Source organism: Mesoplodon densirostris, chromosome 11 (genome assembly GCF_025265405.1).
Source record: "Mesoplodon densirostris isolate mMesDen1 chromosome 11, mMesDen1 primary haplotype, whole genome shotgun sequence".
NCBI classification, from domain to species: Eukaryota; Metazoa; Chordata; class Mammalia; order Artiodactyla; family Ziphiidae; genus Mesoplodon; species Mesoplodon densirostris.
Window position 1 is genome coordinate 3,336,717 of NC_082671.1, and position 15,753 is coordinate 3,352,469.

A 15,753-nucleotide genomic window follows, 5' to 3' on the forward strand; every position below is an offset into this window, starting at 1 on the left:
TGTTTTTGCAGCATTCGTGCAAAAGTCAGCACAGGGCACGAGTCGGGTGAGTTTTAGGATTGTCACGAAAACGGTTCTGACCCTTAGACCCCCTGAAAGGGTCTCGGAGCCAACAGGGCGTCGAGGACTGCACTTGAAGAACCACCCGGCGTCCGCGCACGAGAAATCGCAGTTCCCTCCCTGTTCAGTTACGCACGCTCGAGGCGTGTTTATCACTACAGGTCTGACCGCGGAGCGCCGAGGAGCATCCAGCGATGGTCCGGTACCCGGCACGCTCGCAGGACCGCGCGGGGGCCGCCTTGCGGTTGCCGTGGCAACGATCGCGGGCGGGCGCGGCGCGGCCATCGACCAGTGATGCCTGCGCGCTCTGCGCTCTGCCGAGAGGGCTGCGGCGCCCCGCGGGCTGGCGGGAAGATGGCGGCGGCGGCGGCGGGCTTCCCAGCTGGGAAGGGGCGCGACATTAGCCTGGCGGCCCTGCGGCGCCACGACCCCTACATCAGCCGGATCGTGGACGTGGCCAGCCAGGTGGCCCTGTACACCTTCGGCCACCGGGCCAACGAGTGGGTGCGTGCGGGCAGGCGGGGCCGGGGAGGGGCTGCGAGCGGGCGGGGAGGTCCCCCCCGCGGTCACTCGGGTCCGGCGTCCGCGGGCACTTCCCGCCGCGTTGAACTGAGTCACGGAGCGCGGGCAGGACTCAGCCCTGCGGAGCGGGTCAGACACCCTGCTCCGGCACGTCCCGGCGGTCAGCTAGGAGAGCCCCCCGACGGGACACAGCCCCAGTAGTTCACGTGGCCTCCCCACCTCCTTCCGCAGCCGGTCATTAAAGTTTACCCGAAAACCACTCACAGCAGCGAAGACACTAAGAAGTAGGTCCTAACATGGGAGAGAAGAGAACAGCTTTGCCCTAAGTTCGTAACCGAGGGAATTCACCGAAAAGAGGCAGGAATGGAGGGACGTGGGGACACCTGCCCCGCGATGTCCCGGGGGAGGAAGCGCGCCGCTTCCTAGCTATGTCTCCCTAGTTTTCGGGGGCATGTGTCGCCTGGGTCTTCGTATCAAGGACCTTGAGCGACGAGGTGGACAAGTTTCAACGGCAACTTCTAAAATGCAGATATTCTACGTGCGGCTGTATACTGCTCTGTAGAAAAGCGCCAAAGGCATGATGTCCTAATTCTGCTGAGGAAATTCGGTAGTAGAAATGAGGATCGGGGGCGTGTCGTTCTCTGGACTGACTTGACACCCGACCGAGAGTCTGGGGAATTCTGAGAAGTTAACGGGTACAGGAGAGGTTCCCCTTGAGTAGCGGTTGTTTCCTACGGGCGTTGGACAGGGTCTCTGAGACACGTGTTACTATGAGGCTGCCCTTGTACAGCCTCATCAGAAGTCACAAGTGGCACAATGCATTATTTACAGGAGTTATGTTTTTCTGCTTCCTGGACTTGTTGCTTTCAGACAGCGCATAGTTCATCCCTTAGAAGGTCATTCTTTCAAAGTACTCATTTTCAAGGCTGTTGTAGCCGAGAAAAAAAAAGACAGAGACCTAGTTTAGCTGCAGGGCAATTGCTGGGGGCAAACAAATTGATGCCGCGTCTCCATATGCCACCACAACGGGAGCTTTTGAACATAAGCCTAATAAAAGTGTACGGGACATGCTTAAGAACAGAAGAGAAAGTATATGCAGGTGGGACGTAAAGAAGGGGAATTCTTATTACACTGAATATGGATGAAGGCTAACTTAAGGCATTCAGCGGGAGGAATAAGGAATGAAGCGGGGACAGAAAATGAGCTGCTCTAAGGAAGCTTAAGAACGATTATGTCAGGACTGGAGTAGGAATTTTGGAACTAGACCTACTTCCCATTGCCAGGAAATCCCACTCCCCCAAAACACCAGTGTGTCCTAACCCTGGTGGTATTTTCACCTCTCAGCCCTTAGAGCAGTAGTTCTTAACTGGAGTCAATTTTGCTTCCAGGCAACACTGGCAGGGTCTTGAGAAAATTTTTAGTTGTCGCTTGGAGAGGGACCACGTTACCGGCATCCAGAGGGTAGATGCCAGGGATTCTGCTAAACATTCTGCGGTGCATGGGACAGGCCCCCACGACAAAGGTTAATCTGACCCCAGATGTCAAAAGTGCTGAGCTTGAGAAGCTGCCTGATAGTGGTAGTGTTTCCCTTGTTTCTAGCTAGTGATTTTCTAAGTTCTGTGAGTCAAGATCATTTGGAGTTTTAAAAAGTGCATCCCACCAAATCAAAAATCTCAGGATATGAGACCCAAGCATTTGATATTTGTTGAAAGCTTCTTAGGTGACTCAGATGCTACATATATGATTGAGAAAGGCAGATTTAGAGGGTAAATGGAGATTTACTTTTTCATTATTTTAACAGAATAATCAGATGTAGATTGCATTGTTTTGAAAGCGTCAGGTAGTCTGCCAAGTCCCAATAGTTTGCAAACTAGCACTATTTTACATTCTACTTCATTATTTTAAATTTTGAACTGCTTAATATTTTAGCACTTGTTTTTATAAGAGTGTAATATTAAATCATTAAATTGTACTTTTAAAATTTAAGCTAAAATCCCCCAGAACTGTGAACTAATACTTTAACATAAAAGTCTTTTTTAGGGACTTCCCTGGTGGTCTGAGTGCTAAGACTCTGCACTCCCAATGCAGGGGGCCCGGGTTCAATCTTGGCCAGGGAACTAGATCCCACATGACGCAACTAAGAGTTCCCATGCCACAACTAAAAGATCCCACATGCTGCATCTAAGACCTGGAGCAGCCAAATAAATAAATAAATTTTTTTTTAAAAAGTCTTCTTTACTTGCAGGACCTAAGGAAGAGCTAATAGAATCTTGCTTTAACTGTTGCCCAAAACCCCAAACCTGGGCTTTGCCCAGAAAGCAAAAAAAAGTCTGGTTACCCCTGGATAACAGTGGAGGGACGGAGAAAATGCGTGAATTTGAGCTGTTTCAGCCAGAATAGACCAGAATTTACATTTCCAAAGACCTTTTTATCTAGGTGTCATAGAGCCTTAGATGAAAAATATGTTTTTAATCCAAAGATCTGTGTGGTTTAGGTTTGTTATCCCTTTTCAGTGGAGAAACTGAGACACAGAACAATAAACTAAGAATTGCAAATTTGAAGTTAGAGAATAATTTCAGGAGAAGCATGCCTTTTACATTTCTGATTCTGGATTTTCCTTAAGGAACAGGTAATTTCTATTACTACTTCATTAAGGAAGGAAGGAAACAAGTCAAAGGCTGTTAGGTTTCTGTGTGCTGATCCGCAGAAACATCCTGACTAGGATCTCTGAGATGAAACAGTCCAGGGTCAAATACTGGAAGACAGAAAAGTGTTTTGTCCTCGTAGCAAGTGGTCACTTAATAGTAAATCCAGTGTAAGGATGATGAAATTACTCAAGCATGGAAAGGATCATGCTTGCAAGTTTTTGCGTGCCTTTTCAGAATCATCATTTTAATATACCTTTGTTTCTTAAAGAGTATTTTTCGCCAAAATTACAGAGTACTTAAATTTTGAATGACTTTGCTAATGGATATATAAATAAGAAAACATTGAGAGGTTAAATAGAATGCTGAAATTAAACCACGTAAATAGCAAAGATCAATTCTAAATTCTGAGTTATAATAGTCTGATTACTAGTTAATCAGACAAATGGGCACTTAAATTTTTTTTTTAGTAAGCTGAATGTTTTCCTCAGGGCCTGGGGAGATGGAAAAGAGCCTTTCCTTTAAGCCTTTAAGTTTACAACTTTCCCAGTCCCTCTCAGGCAGAGTTCTTGAGTCCTAGCTTGGTAATGTTTCTGTCTAATTGTATTTCAAAGATCAGACTTGACTCTAAATATTCCACGTCAAATAGGCGATTAGTTTGTCTGAAAACCGCAGCAGCATTGCTGTCTTCTGTGTAGTAGTTAGTAGAGTTATCGGCAGGTCCGCTGCTCTCCTAGGTGACAGGATACGACAAGAGAAAAGGAAACCAGAAAACAGGAGGAGAAGGAAGTACAGACAGCGGTGGGTTCTGCGGCTGGCCATGTCCCGGGTCAGAGGGGAAGACAGCACTCTGCTTTAGTTTGTAAATGACAGGAGGAGGATGCTTCCCACTGCTTAAGCAGCAGAGTCACAATGGGCGAAACATCTGCTTTTTCCTTTCCCTAAGAGTTACCCCTCTGTTACATAGGTTTGACCCCGCTTGGAACTGATCGAATTCCTGTTCTCTGAGATGCTTATGTTGTCTGACCTCTGTGAGTGTTTCCTGTTAGTGAACAGAGTATACATGTTTTGCTGTTTGTTTTGTTTTTATTTTTTAGGAAAAGACTGATGTGGAAGGAACCTTATTTGTTTACACAAGGTAAGAGTATTTCACTTTCATAAAGAAACTGATGGTCTTTCACTCATGTCTTAGCTCTGTTGTGTCACCCTTCAAGTGTAGTTTTATTTTATTTTGAAGTTATTAGTTGACATAAGGAAGGGAATACTGAATAACGGCCTCTGTGTGGTGTGATGAATACTAATTTCAGAATATAATGTAAACTTCACTATAGATGAACTTAAATCTTTGTGTTCTTATAAAAGCAGTATTAACTATTTACTCTTTAATTCAAATGAATGGTACAAAGTGCTTGAGTATAATGGATTGGCAAGGAGCTAGAAGTACACTGGTCAGAATGCTAGATTGTTTAACCAGCATTTGGAGGAGAGCATTATTGGTCACGCCACCTCTTGACTCTTTGGAGAAGCGTGATCCGAAATTGAAGAGGTCTCTTAGTCCTCCATTGTACAGCTAGTGGAATATGTTTCAGGATAGATTTAATAAATTCATGTTTTTATCAGCTGTTGTTAATATCACACATGCACACAGAGATGTGTAGTATGTATATTGTCTTCACAGCTAAGCTGTTTATTCACATAAACGTCCACATAAGATCTCATAGCTGAGGCCCATCACCATCGGTGGGTTACAGAGATGTAATACAGAGGCCTGGGACAAACCCGTCCCACCCCACACACACTCATCTGTTTTACACACACATTCACCTTCGAAGGTAAACCACAGTGTGGATAGACTACCCCCGTGCCAGTTGGCCCGTGATAAGCAGTGAGTGGGTGGGCGGGCGTGGCCCGGGGAGGCTCTGCAGAGCTGCCGAGTGCGAGAGGAGGAGCTGAACCTCGCGGAGGCGGAGGCAGGGGCCCCGTGTCACAGCACAGTGAGGGCAGTGATCTGGGGCAGAGAGTGTGCATCGGTTGGCGTGAGTTCGAAGCTGACAGTGAGAGTAAAGAGATTTTGCTGGCTTGGAATATCAGAGTGAAGGTGCTGAAATCTGTTTTCTGAGCAGTAGGGAGCCACGGAAGGTTTATGAGTGGGGGAGTAAAGGAGTGATGACAACATGTGGGAAAGTCGGTGTGCTTAGCATGATGCAGACACGGAGGAGACGGTGGCGGCGGAGCAGGTGTGCGGTGGAGTGGGGAGGGCTTGTTGGGAGCCTGCATGCGGGGGGCGGTGACATTTTAAAGTACCGGTGAGATTTTGAAATGGAAAACAGAGAGGATGACAGACTCATTGGCAGAACGGAAAGATGGGAGGTTGAGAACCTGCCTTGAGGATAGTTTTAGTTTTAGTTTGAAATAGTGATCTTGGGGTGATGGCAGGGCGTTCCAGTGGTGGCACCGGGCACTCGGGACGGGGCAGGGACGGAGGCACAGAGTGTGGAGGCGTCGGCATCGTTAGTTTGGTCGTTGGAATCAGCAGAGAAGCTGAGGGGCTAATGGCTGGGTTTCAGGGTCAGCAGGATGCAGAGAGGAGTCACCATGGAGACAGGCGGAACCAGAGCAGCGCACAGAGGCTCCTGCGGCCCAGGGCAGGTTCTGCGTGCAGGGTGGGCAGGAGGCAACGGTGGGAGTGGAAGGGAGCGTTTTTAGTCGGGTCTTCTTTTGTTGATGCAGAGGAGTAACAGATTATGCAAGTATTTTCTGTTTTGTACCAAAGCCAAACGTAGGTTGGTATTTTCAAGTACTTCTTAATATACTCTTGAGTTCCTCGTGGAGCTGTCAGTTAAACAAACCTTTAAACTGAGAAGCAAATCCTTCCCTAGTCCTTAATCTCTTCCCCACATCTAACTCCTTAAGAGCAGGACCCTCTCTCCCATCCCTCTCCCCCACCAGCCCCACCATCCGATCCCAGATTCTAGAATGTTGAGGTCTTTCCTCGGTGGAGGATGACAGACAGCTCATGGAAATCACAAGGGAGTTTTGGGTATAGGTAATGGAACTGCCAGTGATGTGTTTTGACTTAACAGATGTTGCTTTAGAGCAGTTGGTATCCCCTGAGTCTGTTTTAAAAATTGTGAGATGGTGTAGTAACCGTACCATTAGAGGAGTGAAAGCCTGTTGTAATAATGAAACACTGGAAGAATCAAATTCTGATTCTGTATAAAAACACCTAATCCCATTTTTAAAATTATGTCTTTGTTTCCTCCTGTGTCTTTCTGTAATAGAGTTACACCCACTGGTGATTTCCAGAGGACCCTCTGACAGGGATCTTTGGAAGTCACTCTTCATTCTTCCCCAGAATTTAAGTTGAAATGATCGTCATGATTATTTCTGGTATTCATTATATGCCCAGCAACACTTTACCACTTAGTAAAATAAGTAGGCAAGGATTGCCTTCCATCCGTTTTAAAATTAGAAGTCTCATAAGAAAACCGTAGGTAGTAAATCAAGTGGTTAAAGGTGAAATAAAACTGAGCTATAAACCCCTTTTCTTCCTGTTGCTCACAGCATTTCTGTGGGCTTGTTACCTTGTGCCCCAGATTAAATCAGTGGCCCTGCCTGTTTCCGTTTCAGTGTGTGAGCATGTGTGTTCCAGTTTGTCAGCAGAAGTTGCACAGTTGAGTTGGTATCTGGCCTGTCCCCCAAGGGTAGACAGATGCACTTGTAGTTGTTAGTTTCTCTATGATTTGGGTTCTTCCTGCCTGACAGAGACTAGGCACTGAAGGTTTATTGAATGAAATTAAAAATAAAAAGTTACTAAATGGACAGTTTTATGGATAAAAACCTTTGTAGTAGCTTATCTATGAAGCTATTTGCCTTACACTGAAGAATACTAAATACCTGCCCTTTGCTTTAAATTGTATAAAATTTTAATTATACTATATCTCCTCATAAGTTCATTGACCAGAGTTATGTCATTTCTCTAAGAAATTACACAGCTTTCAATTTCAGACCAACACTAACATTTTCCATAACTGTGATGTACGCTCTGTCTTAACGGTCAAGATTGTTTAAAGGTGTCTGTCGGTCATTTTTTTATCAGTAGTTACCATCTCTGCCTTAAAGGAACTTGCAGCGTAGGTAGGGAAGCAAGCTGTGTATATGTACATACGCACACAGCTACGTAAGTCGGGCTGGACTTTACCAAAGCACCAGCATGGCCGGCGTGCTGTCTGCGGCCCGCACGTTGGTGCAGCCCCCGGTGAAGGGGCGGGAAGGCTGAAGGCGTGTCCGGATGCCCCCGTCCTGGAGGTGCTGTGCTCTGAACGGCGTGTCTCTGTGTCCCCCGCCCCCGGCAACCCTTAGGTCTGCTTCTCCGAAACACGGCTTCACCATCATGAACAGGCTGAGCATGGAGAATAGGACAGAGCCCATCACGAAAGACCTGGATTTCCAGCTCCAGGACCCCTTCCTTCTCTACAGAAATGCCAGATGTGAGTCTGAACGCGTGTTTGAGACTGTGTGTGACTGTTGTGTTTAGTGTCAGTGACTCTAGGGGTCAGCAGGGGTGGCCTAGGAAGCACACACCTTGGTGCGGGATAGCTGCTTCTTCCTCGGGAGAGTTTACACGGAAACAGTGTGAATGTGATGACGTGAGCATTTAAACCTCGTCCTCTGCAGCTGGCCCACTTTGTGCTGTGGGCCTGAGCGGGGCTTGGGGGAGGCGAGTCCTTGGCCAGGAGACCACAGAAGGCACCTCGGTGGTGCTGCAGGACCTAGGCTAGCCATTCAGCTTGTGTGTCACTTCGGCTGAGCATCCGATGAGATGCTTGAGGGAGAGGGCCTGTCTTCCAGAAGTACCATCTTTTGAATGCATAGTAAATGAAAACCAAAGTCCGAAGAGTTTTGGTCCTTAAGAATTTCATACCACTTGGTAAAGTTTCAGTTCTATTAGGTAACTGAATGGTCCTTGTCAGGTCTGACATGAGGTAGCGGTCGCCTGCCCAGAATTCTGTCCCCATTTCTCTCTTGCATCCCATCTGACCACTCGTGCTGGCCTATTGGGTGGCCCACAGAAAAGTGGATGAGAGCATTAGGAACTGCAGAGCATCTCCACACAGAGCACAAGAGCACACTATAGCTGCTTAAACGTGTGTGCACGTGCTCCGTGCTGGCTTTCCAAAAGACCTTGCAGTTAAGAAATGGTTACCATGCATTTTCCACCCCATTCTTTGAGCTCAAGATTCAAGAATTTGCCTTCTGTGTACTACTCAGTGTTGTCTTAACAATGTAATACAAGTAATATGTAATGTTTCAACCCCACTGAATTGTTCTGAAGTAAATATAGCATCATTTTAATGCTGTATTTACTTATATTCACATGTAACTAAGTTGTCCTGATAGGTGGTCATCCTATTTAGAAAATACAGTTAAATTTTTACGAGAAAAAAATTATAAGAAAGCTATTAAAACTATATAAGTTGACTTTCTAATGGCAGGTCCTATGAAATGAAAAATTTAGTAATACAGAGAAATATTTTGCTTACTCTTCCTATTGCTTTGCTGGAAGGTGTAGTTTAATCAATTGTAGCTTGTAGTTGTTTGAATTTTTTTGTGTGCTTGTTATGTCAGGTTATATTTTCTCTTTTTGAGATTATTAGATTCTATGTCAGATTAATATGTAACTCAAATCCTAATAAACAAAATAACCACAAAACTAAATATAAAATGAATGAATATTAGTGGCTTATAATAATTTTTGATTGCCCTTATTTTGAATAAATACTGAGTCTAGTTGGTATAGATAATATTTTAAATTCTTATTATAATATTACATATTATATATTATGTACTGTACCAAAGATATGAAAATACAAACTCTCTTTAATGTGGTCGATTTTAAAAATAACCTTCCTCAGTCCCACAGGGTTTAGCTGCTAGGATCTAGTAAACGTGCTCAGCCCCACCTGGGTTCCAGGCTGTGATGTCCAGTCCCGCCCCACGGGCTAGGGTGGCTGGTCTGAATTACACTCTGAGCTATGAATGTAAAAGACACACTGATTTTCACAGACTTGGTACCCAAAAAAAGGAATGTGAAAAAATCTCAGTAGTCTTATATTGATTTACCTGTTGAAATGGTAATATTTTGAATATATTGAGTTAAATAAAAAGCATTATTAAAATTAATTTCACCTGCTTCTTTTTATTTTTTTATTTAAAAATCCCATTTGTGGCTCACATTTGTGGTTCACCGTACGTTTCTACTAGACAGCACTGTTCCAGGCGTTTCCATTCATCTTCCCACATTTCCTCATCACAGCGTTGAGGGGCAGGCACTCTCCCTGCTGTTTTGCAGATGAGAAACCTGAGTCTCAGGGAGGTGGCAGCCCCAACAGACCCCCACCTTCTGATTTCAGGTCCGTTGCTGTTTCTACACCAGCCTGTGCTGCTCTCTCCACTGTTCAGCGTGAGTGCAAATTGAAGGCAGCCTTTGGGCTGCGTATTAAAATGTTTCTAATGAGCTTCCATAAGACACATGAAATCAGTTGAACAACAAAGAGTGGAAGGGAATGGATCTATTTACCTTCCTGAGTTTATTTTGCTTCTTTTCTCCTTAATATTTGGCACATCTTGACTTTGCAGCCATAGTCATTTGGACTTCGTTTATTTATAAAAGCCTCTTCAGAGTCTCTGACATCAGAGGTTCCCAGACGGTTTTCCTCCAGGTGCTTTCAGCGTGTCAGATACCTCTCAAATGTTTTTAAATAATTCTGATACTCTATGGAATAATTGCATCTGGTTTGCATATTCTCTAATGATGTATAGATTCATTCATCATCCTTTGAACAATGAACCCAGCTTCACTCACGACTGGTCTTTTAAGACTCTCTACCTCTCGAGATCTGTCGAGTCAAGGATCTCCCTGTTTTAGTCCTGACATTTCACTTTGGCCGACATCTGTCATAGGCCAGGTTGGGACCTGTCAAGAGGTAGAGCTGATACAGGTTTGTGGTGAGTTTTCTAAATTCACCAGGTTAAAAAAAGTGGTACGTGAGGAGATAACTACCCCTTTCTAAAGTTGTATGGATTTAGAAGAGCAAAATAAAGAAGTGAAAACTCAAACTTTCTTCATTTAATTAAAAAAAAAAAAGATGTATAATAAGTAACTGAATTTCGGCCAAACACAAAATGTATGGTTTTATTACAGTAAAGGATTTATAGTGTTTAAACCTGGTTGTCATAGAATTTGACCTCTGTAAGCTTTATAGGTAAATAAGGTGCCTGTTGAATTAGGATAGAAAATATTTACCCAACAGACATTTACTGAGTGCTTACTGTCTCCCAGGCACCATGTCAGGGCTCTGTTTGGGTTATTTAATTCTCATCACTTTTCCTTAGAAAGCCTATGATTCCTATTTTGTAAGTGAGGAAACTGAGGTTAAAGGGATTACATAATTTACCAAGGCCTGTGACTGTTTTGAGGTGGAAAGAGCATCTGAACTGAGAAAGCCTATCTCCACAAGTCCAGGCCCAAGCAGTGGAAGTGCCAGCACATGAGTGATGGGTCTGAGCAAGGTTTACCTTTTAAGAAATGCTTAGTCTTGTAGTGTACACTCCAGAGTTAAAAAGCGAGTTTCTTTTTTTAAGTTGAGAATCTCCTGTATCTCCGTTATTAGAAAGGAGACTATCAAATAAAAACTAATGTAACAAAAAGCTGAATTTGACTGTTTCTTGTATAGTATTACCCTCTAGCAGCTGTTTGCTGTATTTGCCATTTCAGAACTAAATAAGATTTTGGTACAGGGAGATATAGTTTAGAACTGTATTTTCCCGAGTAGATCATAATATTTAAGATAAGTTACAGACAGCAGTGACAGGTAGATTTCAGAGCTAGGCCAACATGTTGAATATATTATTGTCTGTGATTACAGAATTAGAATGAAATTCTTTTGGGCTGCTTGATTTCATTGCAGACATGAGCTTGGAGCTTAGAGCAAATCAGAAAAGGCAAAAATCAAGACACCTGGATCAAAGCTGTTTTAGAAAACTCCTCAGTTTTAAAGTGGATTTACCATATTGGGTAGTTTTATATTCATAAGGAAATACAATTTAAATTCTTGACATTTGTAGGATCTGAGAAAAACTGCTATAAATAATGATAAATGGTACATTGAATGAAAATTATAATTACAGACAGTCTGCATCTTTCAAATAGACCATGACCTAGAAGTTCCCTTTTAAAGTGATCGGTAGACTTTTGGCTCAACATAGCAGATCGAACACACTCCTGAAACTGTTGAAATGACAGTAACGGAGTAAAAAAAGATATAAACCCACAAGGGTGCAGGGTGGATTTCATGAAAAAAATGGCATAAACGAGAGAGAGGAAGACATGCTACGACAGCTTCGTTGTTCACTATTGTTAACCTTACTGCCCCGCAGAAGACTCTCTCTGCCCTGTTGATGTCGGACTTGACAGTGCTATTTGGTTCTTCCCCCACTGGCCCTTCCAGGGGGATATTGTGTAGTTGCCCTTTGGGCTCAAGTATGATTGTGTGGATTGATCTGGCCAGTGAGATGTGGGTAGAACTGGTACGTGTGACTTCTGAGCAGATGCATGTTCGACCACGTCTCTTTCCCTTCTGCCACGATGACTCGCGGTTGTTCAGGCAGAGGCTGCTCTGTCAGCCTGGTCCTGGAATGAAGGCACAGAGGTGGCCCATGATGGACTTGTAATGTGTATGAGAAGTAAACCTTTGTCATTGTAAGCCATTGAGATTTGGGGGTCATTTGTTACTCCAGCATAACTTAGGCTGTTATGACAGATACACAAGCCATCCAGGAAAAGGGGGATCCAAGCACAGGTTGGAGGTAAAGGAGTTCTAAGAAGAGTGGTAAAGAGGAGTCCCCTATGCAGCTGAACTAAAGATGAGTCAGTCTAAAAGTAGGAAGATGGAAGGCTTCAGGAAGCATGTCCAAGAAGAAATTTACACCTGAGAGTTTGAATCTCTTCGGACATTTACAGTTCCTTTTTCAGTGATTTTGGTAATGATATAAGAACATTAAAAACTGAGAGGGGAAAAAAAAAAGGAGGCAATTCTTAATTCCTGGGAAAGCAAAATATTGTACAAGAAAGGAAATATAATCATAGTACACTATTTGGCTCTGCTGATGGTAATTAAATGATAAACACTAAATGTGAAATGATGTTATACTTACATTGGAAGGATGGGGGAAAGTGTGTGTGTGTGTTTGTGTGTGAGAGTGTGTGTGTATTGTCAGAGAACTAAATCCTCTTCAATGGATTTTTCTTAAGAATCAAGAGGTAGTGTATACATGATATATAGGAAGAGAGGTTTACATACCAGAAAAAAAATTGGATGAGACATAAATGGAGAGCAGAAATAACTGTCATGGAAAAGGTTGCTTTTAGGGAGGGGTAATCAGGATTATAATGGCTAGAGAGTTGATCTGCTCTTTGTTATGAAACCTTACAGTATTTGATATTTAAAATTGTAGATATGTTTTATTTTGATAAAAATATAATTGGATCTTGGAATACATTCATAAAAACAATATTTTAGTTGGTGGTTAAGTTTCTAAGTCAGCTAAGAATAATAGCACACTAACACTATAATGATGTGCATATGAAATACAGCACCAGTTTGGATAGCATTATTTCTGTAGGAAAATCAATTCAAGAGTAAACCTTGTGTAGACCTCAAGAGTAAACCCTCCTTAGCAGTGAGGCGGAGGACTTCCAGTGCCCATGTGTATTCACAGATCGTTTGTAATGCTAGGTCTTCCTGGGACTTCCCTGGCGGTCCAGTGGTTAAGACTCCACGCTTCCACTGCAGGGGGCACAGGTTCCATCCCGTTTGGGGAACTAATATCTCACACGCCAGGTGGCACAGCCAAAAATAATAATAATAAAGGCATTATTAAAAGGAAGAAATGCTAGGTCTTGTATGAAATGCATTTTAGCGTGTGGTAACAGTAAACTGAAGCTTGAGGCCTTCCCAGCCTGTTGCCAAGTCTCAGCTCCATGCTGTTGGCACAGCCCCTTTCTCCTTCCAGTCCTCCATCCATTCCAGCCCAGGCTTCCATGACCTGTTACCTGGGGTGGCTCATAGCCCCTGAGAACGAGAGCATAAGCTTCCGGCACCAGCCAGAGTAGCGTAAGTTCACAACAACATACCTCTCCTGCTGGTTACAACAAAAAGTTCTGGACAGAGTACAAAAGAAAAAACCAAAAAGCCTGAGGATTCTGAAAGTAAACAATAACAGGCATATTGTTGAGGGAAGTCAGAACTTGAAGAGTAACCAGAATGGTGGCTAGTCTCCTGACTTATTCCTCCCTTCTTTGTCTCCTGACTTTGACTCAAGAGTGAGCCACGTCGCAGAACTATGGACAAAAACAACAAAAACCAAGAGCAACATCTCTGTGGACTGAGGACTGGAGAAATGGACTCCCTCTTTCCCTCCCAGCCCTACTTGAAGCCAGCTGCGACAGTAACCTGAGCTGTCACTGCGGCAGTGACAGGCCTATGAGGATCCCAAGAAAAGCCTGTGTCTGCCAGAGGAACTGCAAACAAGGGCTCCTGTGGTCTCTAGAGTGTAGTTGATATTTCTTTGCTTCACCCAGTGGGTAGCCCAAGCTACGCAGACCGCCTGACAGTGTGAGAAGCTAAAACTCTGAGAGAAACCCTGACTTTGTGGCCTGAAGACTGGGGAGAAGGATCCTCGTGAGCTGGAGAGAGAGCTGGATGAGGAGATCCCCTAATTCTTTGTGGGAACTGACATGGGTGCTGGTCTCACCCAGGAGTATCACATACATGTAACAGAGCCGAAGCATAGCCGAGGCTTTGAGAACTAACCCACGGTGTAGACAACCACCTAGCTCCAGAGCAACACCTGAGTGGTGTATGTACGGGGCAGACACAGCTCTGAAAATGGAGCTGACATGGGAACCACTGCCCACAAGAGGCAGGATGGAGAGTCCTGTCTAAATCTGAACAAATCGGTCACCTTTTAAACAAAATCAACACTTCGGTGGGTTTTCAGAAGACTCACAGTCTCACAACATCATCAAGATGTCCAAGATACAACACAGAATGACTACTCATACAAAAAACTGGGAAAATCTGACAACTCTCACAGGGAAAGTCAGTCAGCAGATGGCCACCCAGAGATGACCCACATGCTGGAGTTATAGGACAGTGGCTTTAAGGCTGTTACTATTACTGTGCTCTGTGAGATAGAATGGAGTCCTCAGAAATGAATGGAAAGATGGAAATTCTCAGCAGGGAAATGGTGTAAAAAAAACCAAAGGGAACATTCGGAACTGAATAGTAGAGTACCCAGTGAGTGGCTTTGATAGCAGAATAGAGATGGCAGGGGAAAGAAGAGTCAGTGAACTTGAAGACCCATCAAGAGATATTATCCAACCTGAAGAGTATACAGGAAAAAGATTTAAAAAAAAAAAAAAAAGGCCTCACAAACCTGTGGGGCTGTACCAAAAGGTCTGAATTTGTGTCACTGGAGTCCCATAAAAGGAGAGAAAGACTGGTGTAAAAAAATATTTGAAGAAATAATAGCTGAAAACTTTCCAAATTTGGTGAGACACAAATTATGGATTCACGAAACTCAGTAAACTCCAAAGAGGATAAACCCAAAGAAGACCGTGCCCATAGATATCATAATCAAACAGCTGAAAAACAGACTTTAAAAAACAAACAAAAAACCTTGAAAGCAACCAGAAACGATACATATAGGAGAATAATGCCTTGAACGACTACAGATTTCTCTTGGAGTCTGGAAGACAGTGCCGAAATAAAAGAACTATCAACCTAGAATTCCGTCTCCAGTGAAAATGTTCCTTAGGAAGGGAGGTAAAATAAAGGTACTCTCAGATAAAGGAAAATTTAAAGTCCTTTTTTGTCAGCAGACCTGCTCTAAAGTAAATGCTGAAAGAAGTTCTTCAGACTGAAGGGAAGTGATACCAAAGGAAGGTCAGGGCCTCAGGATGAAGGAGGAGCAACAGAAGTAAAACATGGGTCAGTAAAACATGGGTCAGTAGAGTAGATTTATTTTTTCTACCCTCAGATTCTTTAAAACGCAAATGACGGTCGAAGGCGAAAGTTATAGGAGGGGTTCATTGTAGGTACATGGGACATGTGACAACTGAAAGGTTAAGGGGAAGGGGGTAGGGACCTATATAGTTGTAAAGCCTTTACATTTTGCTTGAAGTGGTAAAATAAAAACTGTAGTAAACTGTGAAAAGTTAGATATGTATAGTGTGATTCCTAGAGCAGCCACTTAAAAAAAAGAAAACAGAACCAATAGATAAATGAAAATTGAATACTAAAAAAAAATTTAAATAATCCAAAAGAAGGCAAGGAAGGAGGTACCAACAGAGCAAAAAACAAGGGAGACAAACCATGGAAATGCTAATTAAAAGAAAGCCATTTGGGAGTAACATACACACACTACTATATATAAAATAGATAAGCAACAAGGACCTGCTGTA

At 43.5% G+C, this 15,753-nt stretch overlaps 1 protein-coding gene across 2 annotated transcripts in view; it reads left to right on the forward strand.

The window, feature by feature from the left end:
- The first annotated feature begins 411 nt into the window (after nt 1-411).
- Nucleotides 412-15,753, forward strand: part of DCP1B (decapping mRNA 1B) — a 44,642-nt gene continuing 29,300 nt past the window's right edge. The window contains exons 1-3 of one of the 2 annotated variants that reach the window (XM_060113283.1): nt 412-564; nt 4,325-4,365; nt 7,590-7,717. In XM_060113283.1, the coding sequence (XP_059969266.1) occupies nt 415-564; nt 4,325-4,365; nt 7,590-7,717 (319 nt within the window). In that variant the 5' untranslated portion in view covers nt 412-414. The remainder of the gene's footprint in view (nt 565-4,324; nt 4,366-7,589; nt 7,718-15,753) is intronic. The other variant, XM_060113284.1, reaches the window with a different exon arrangement.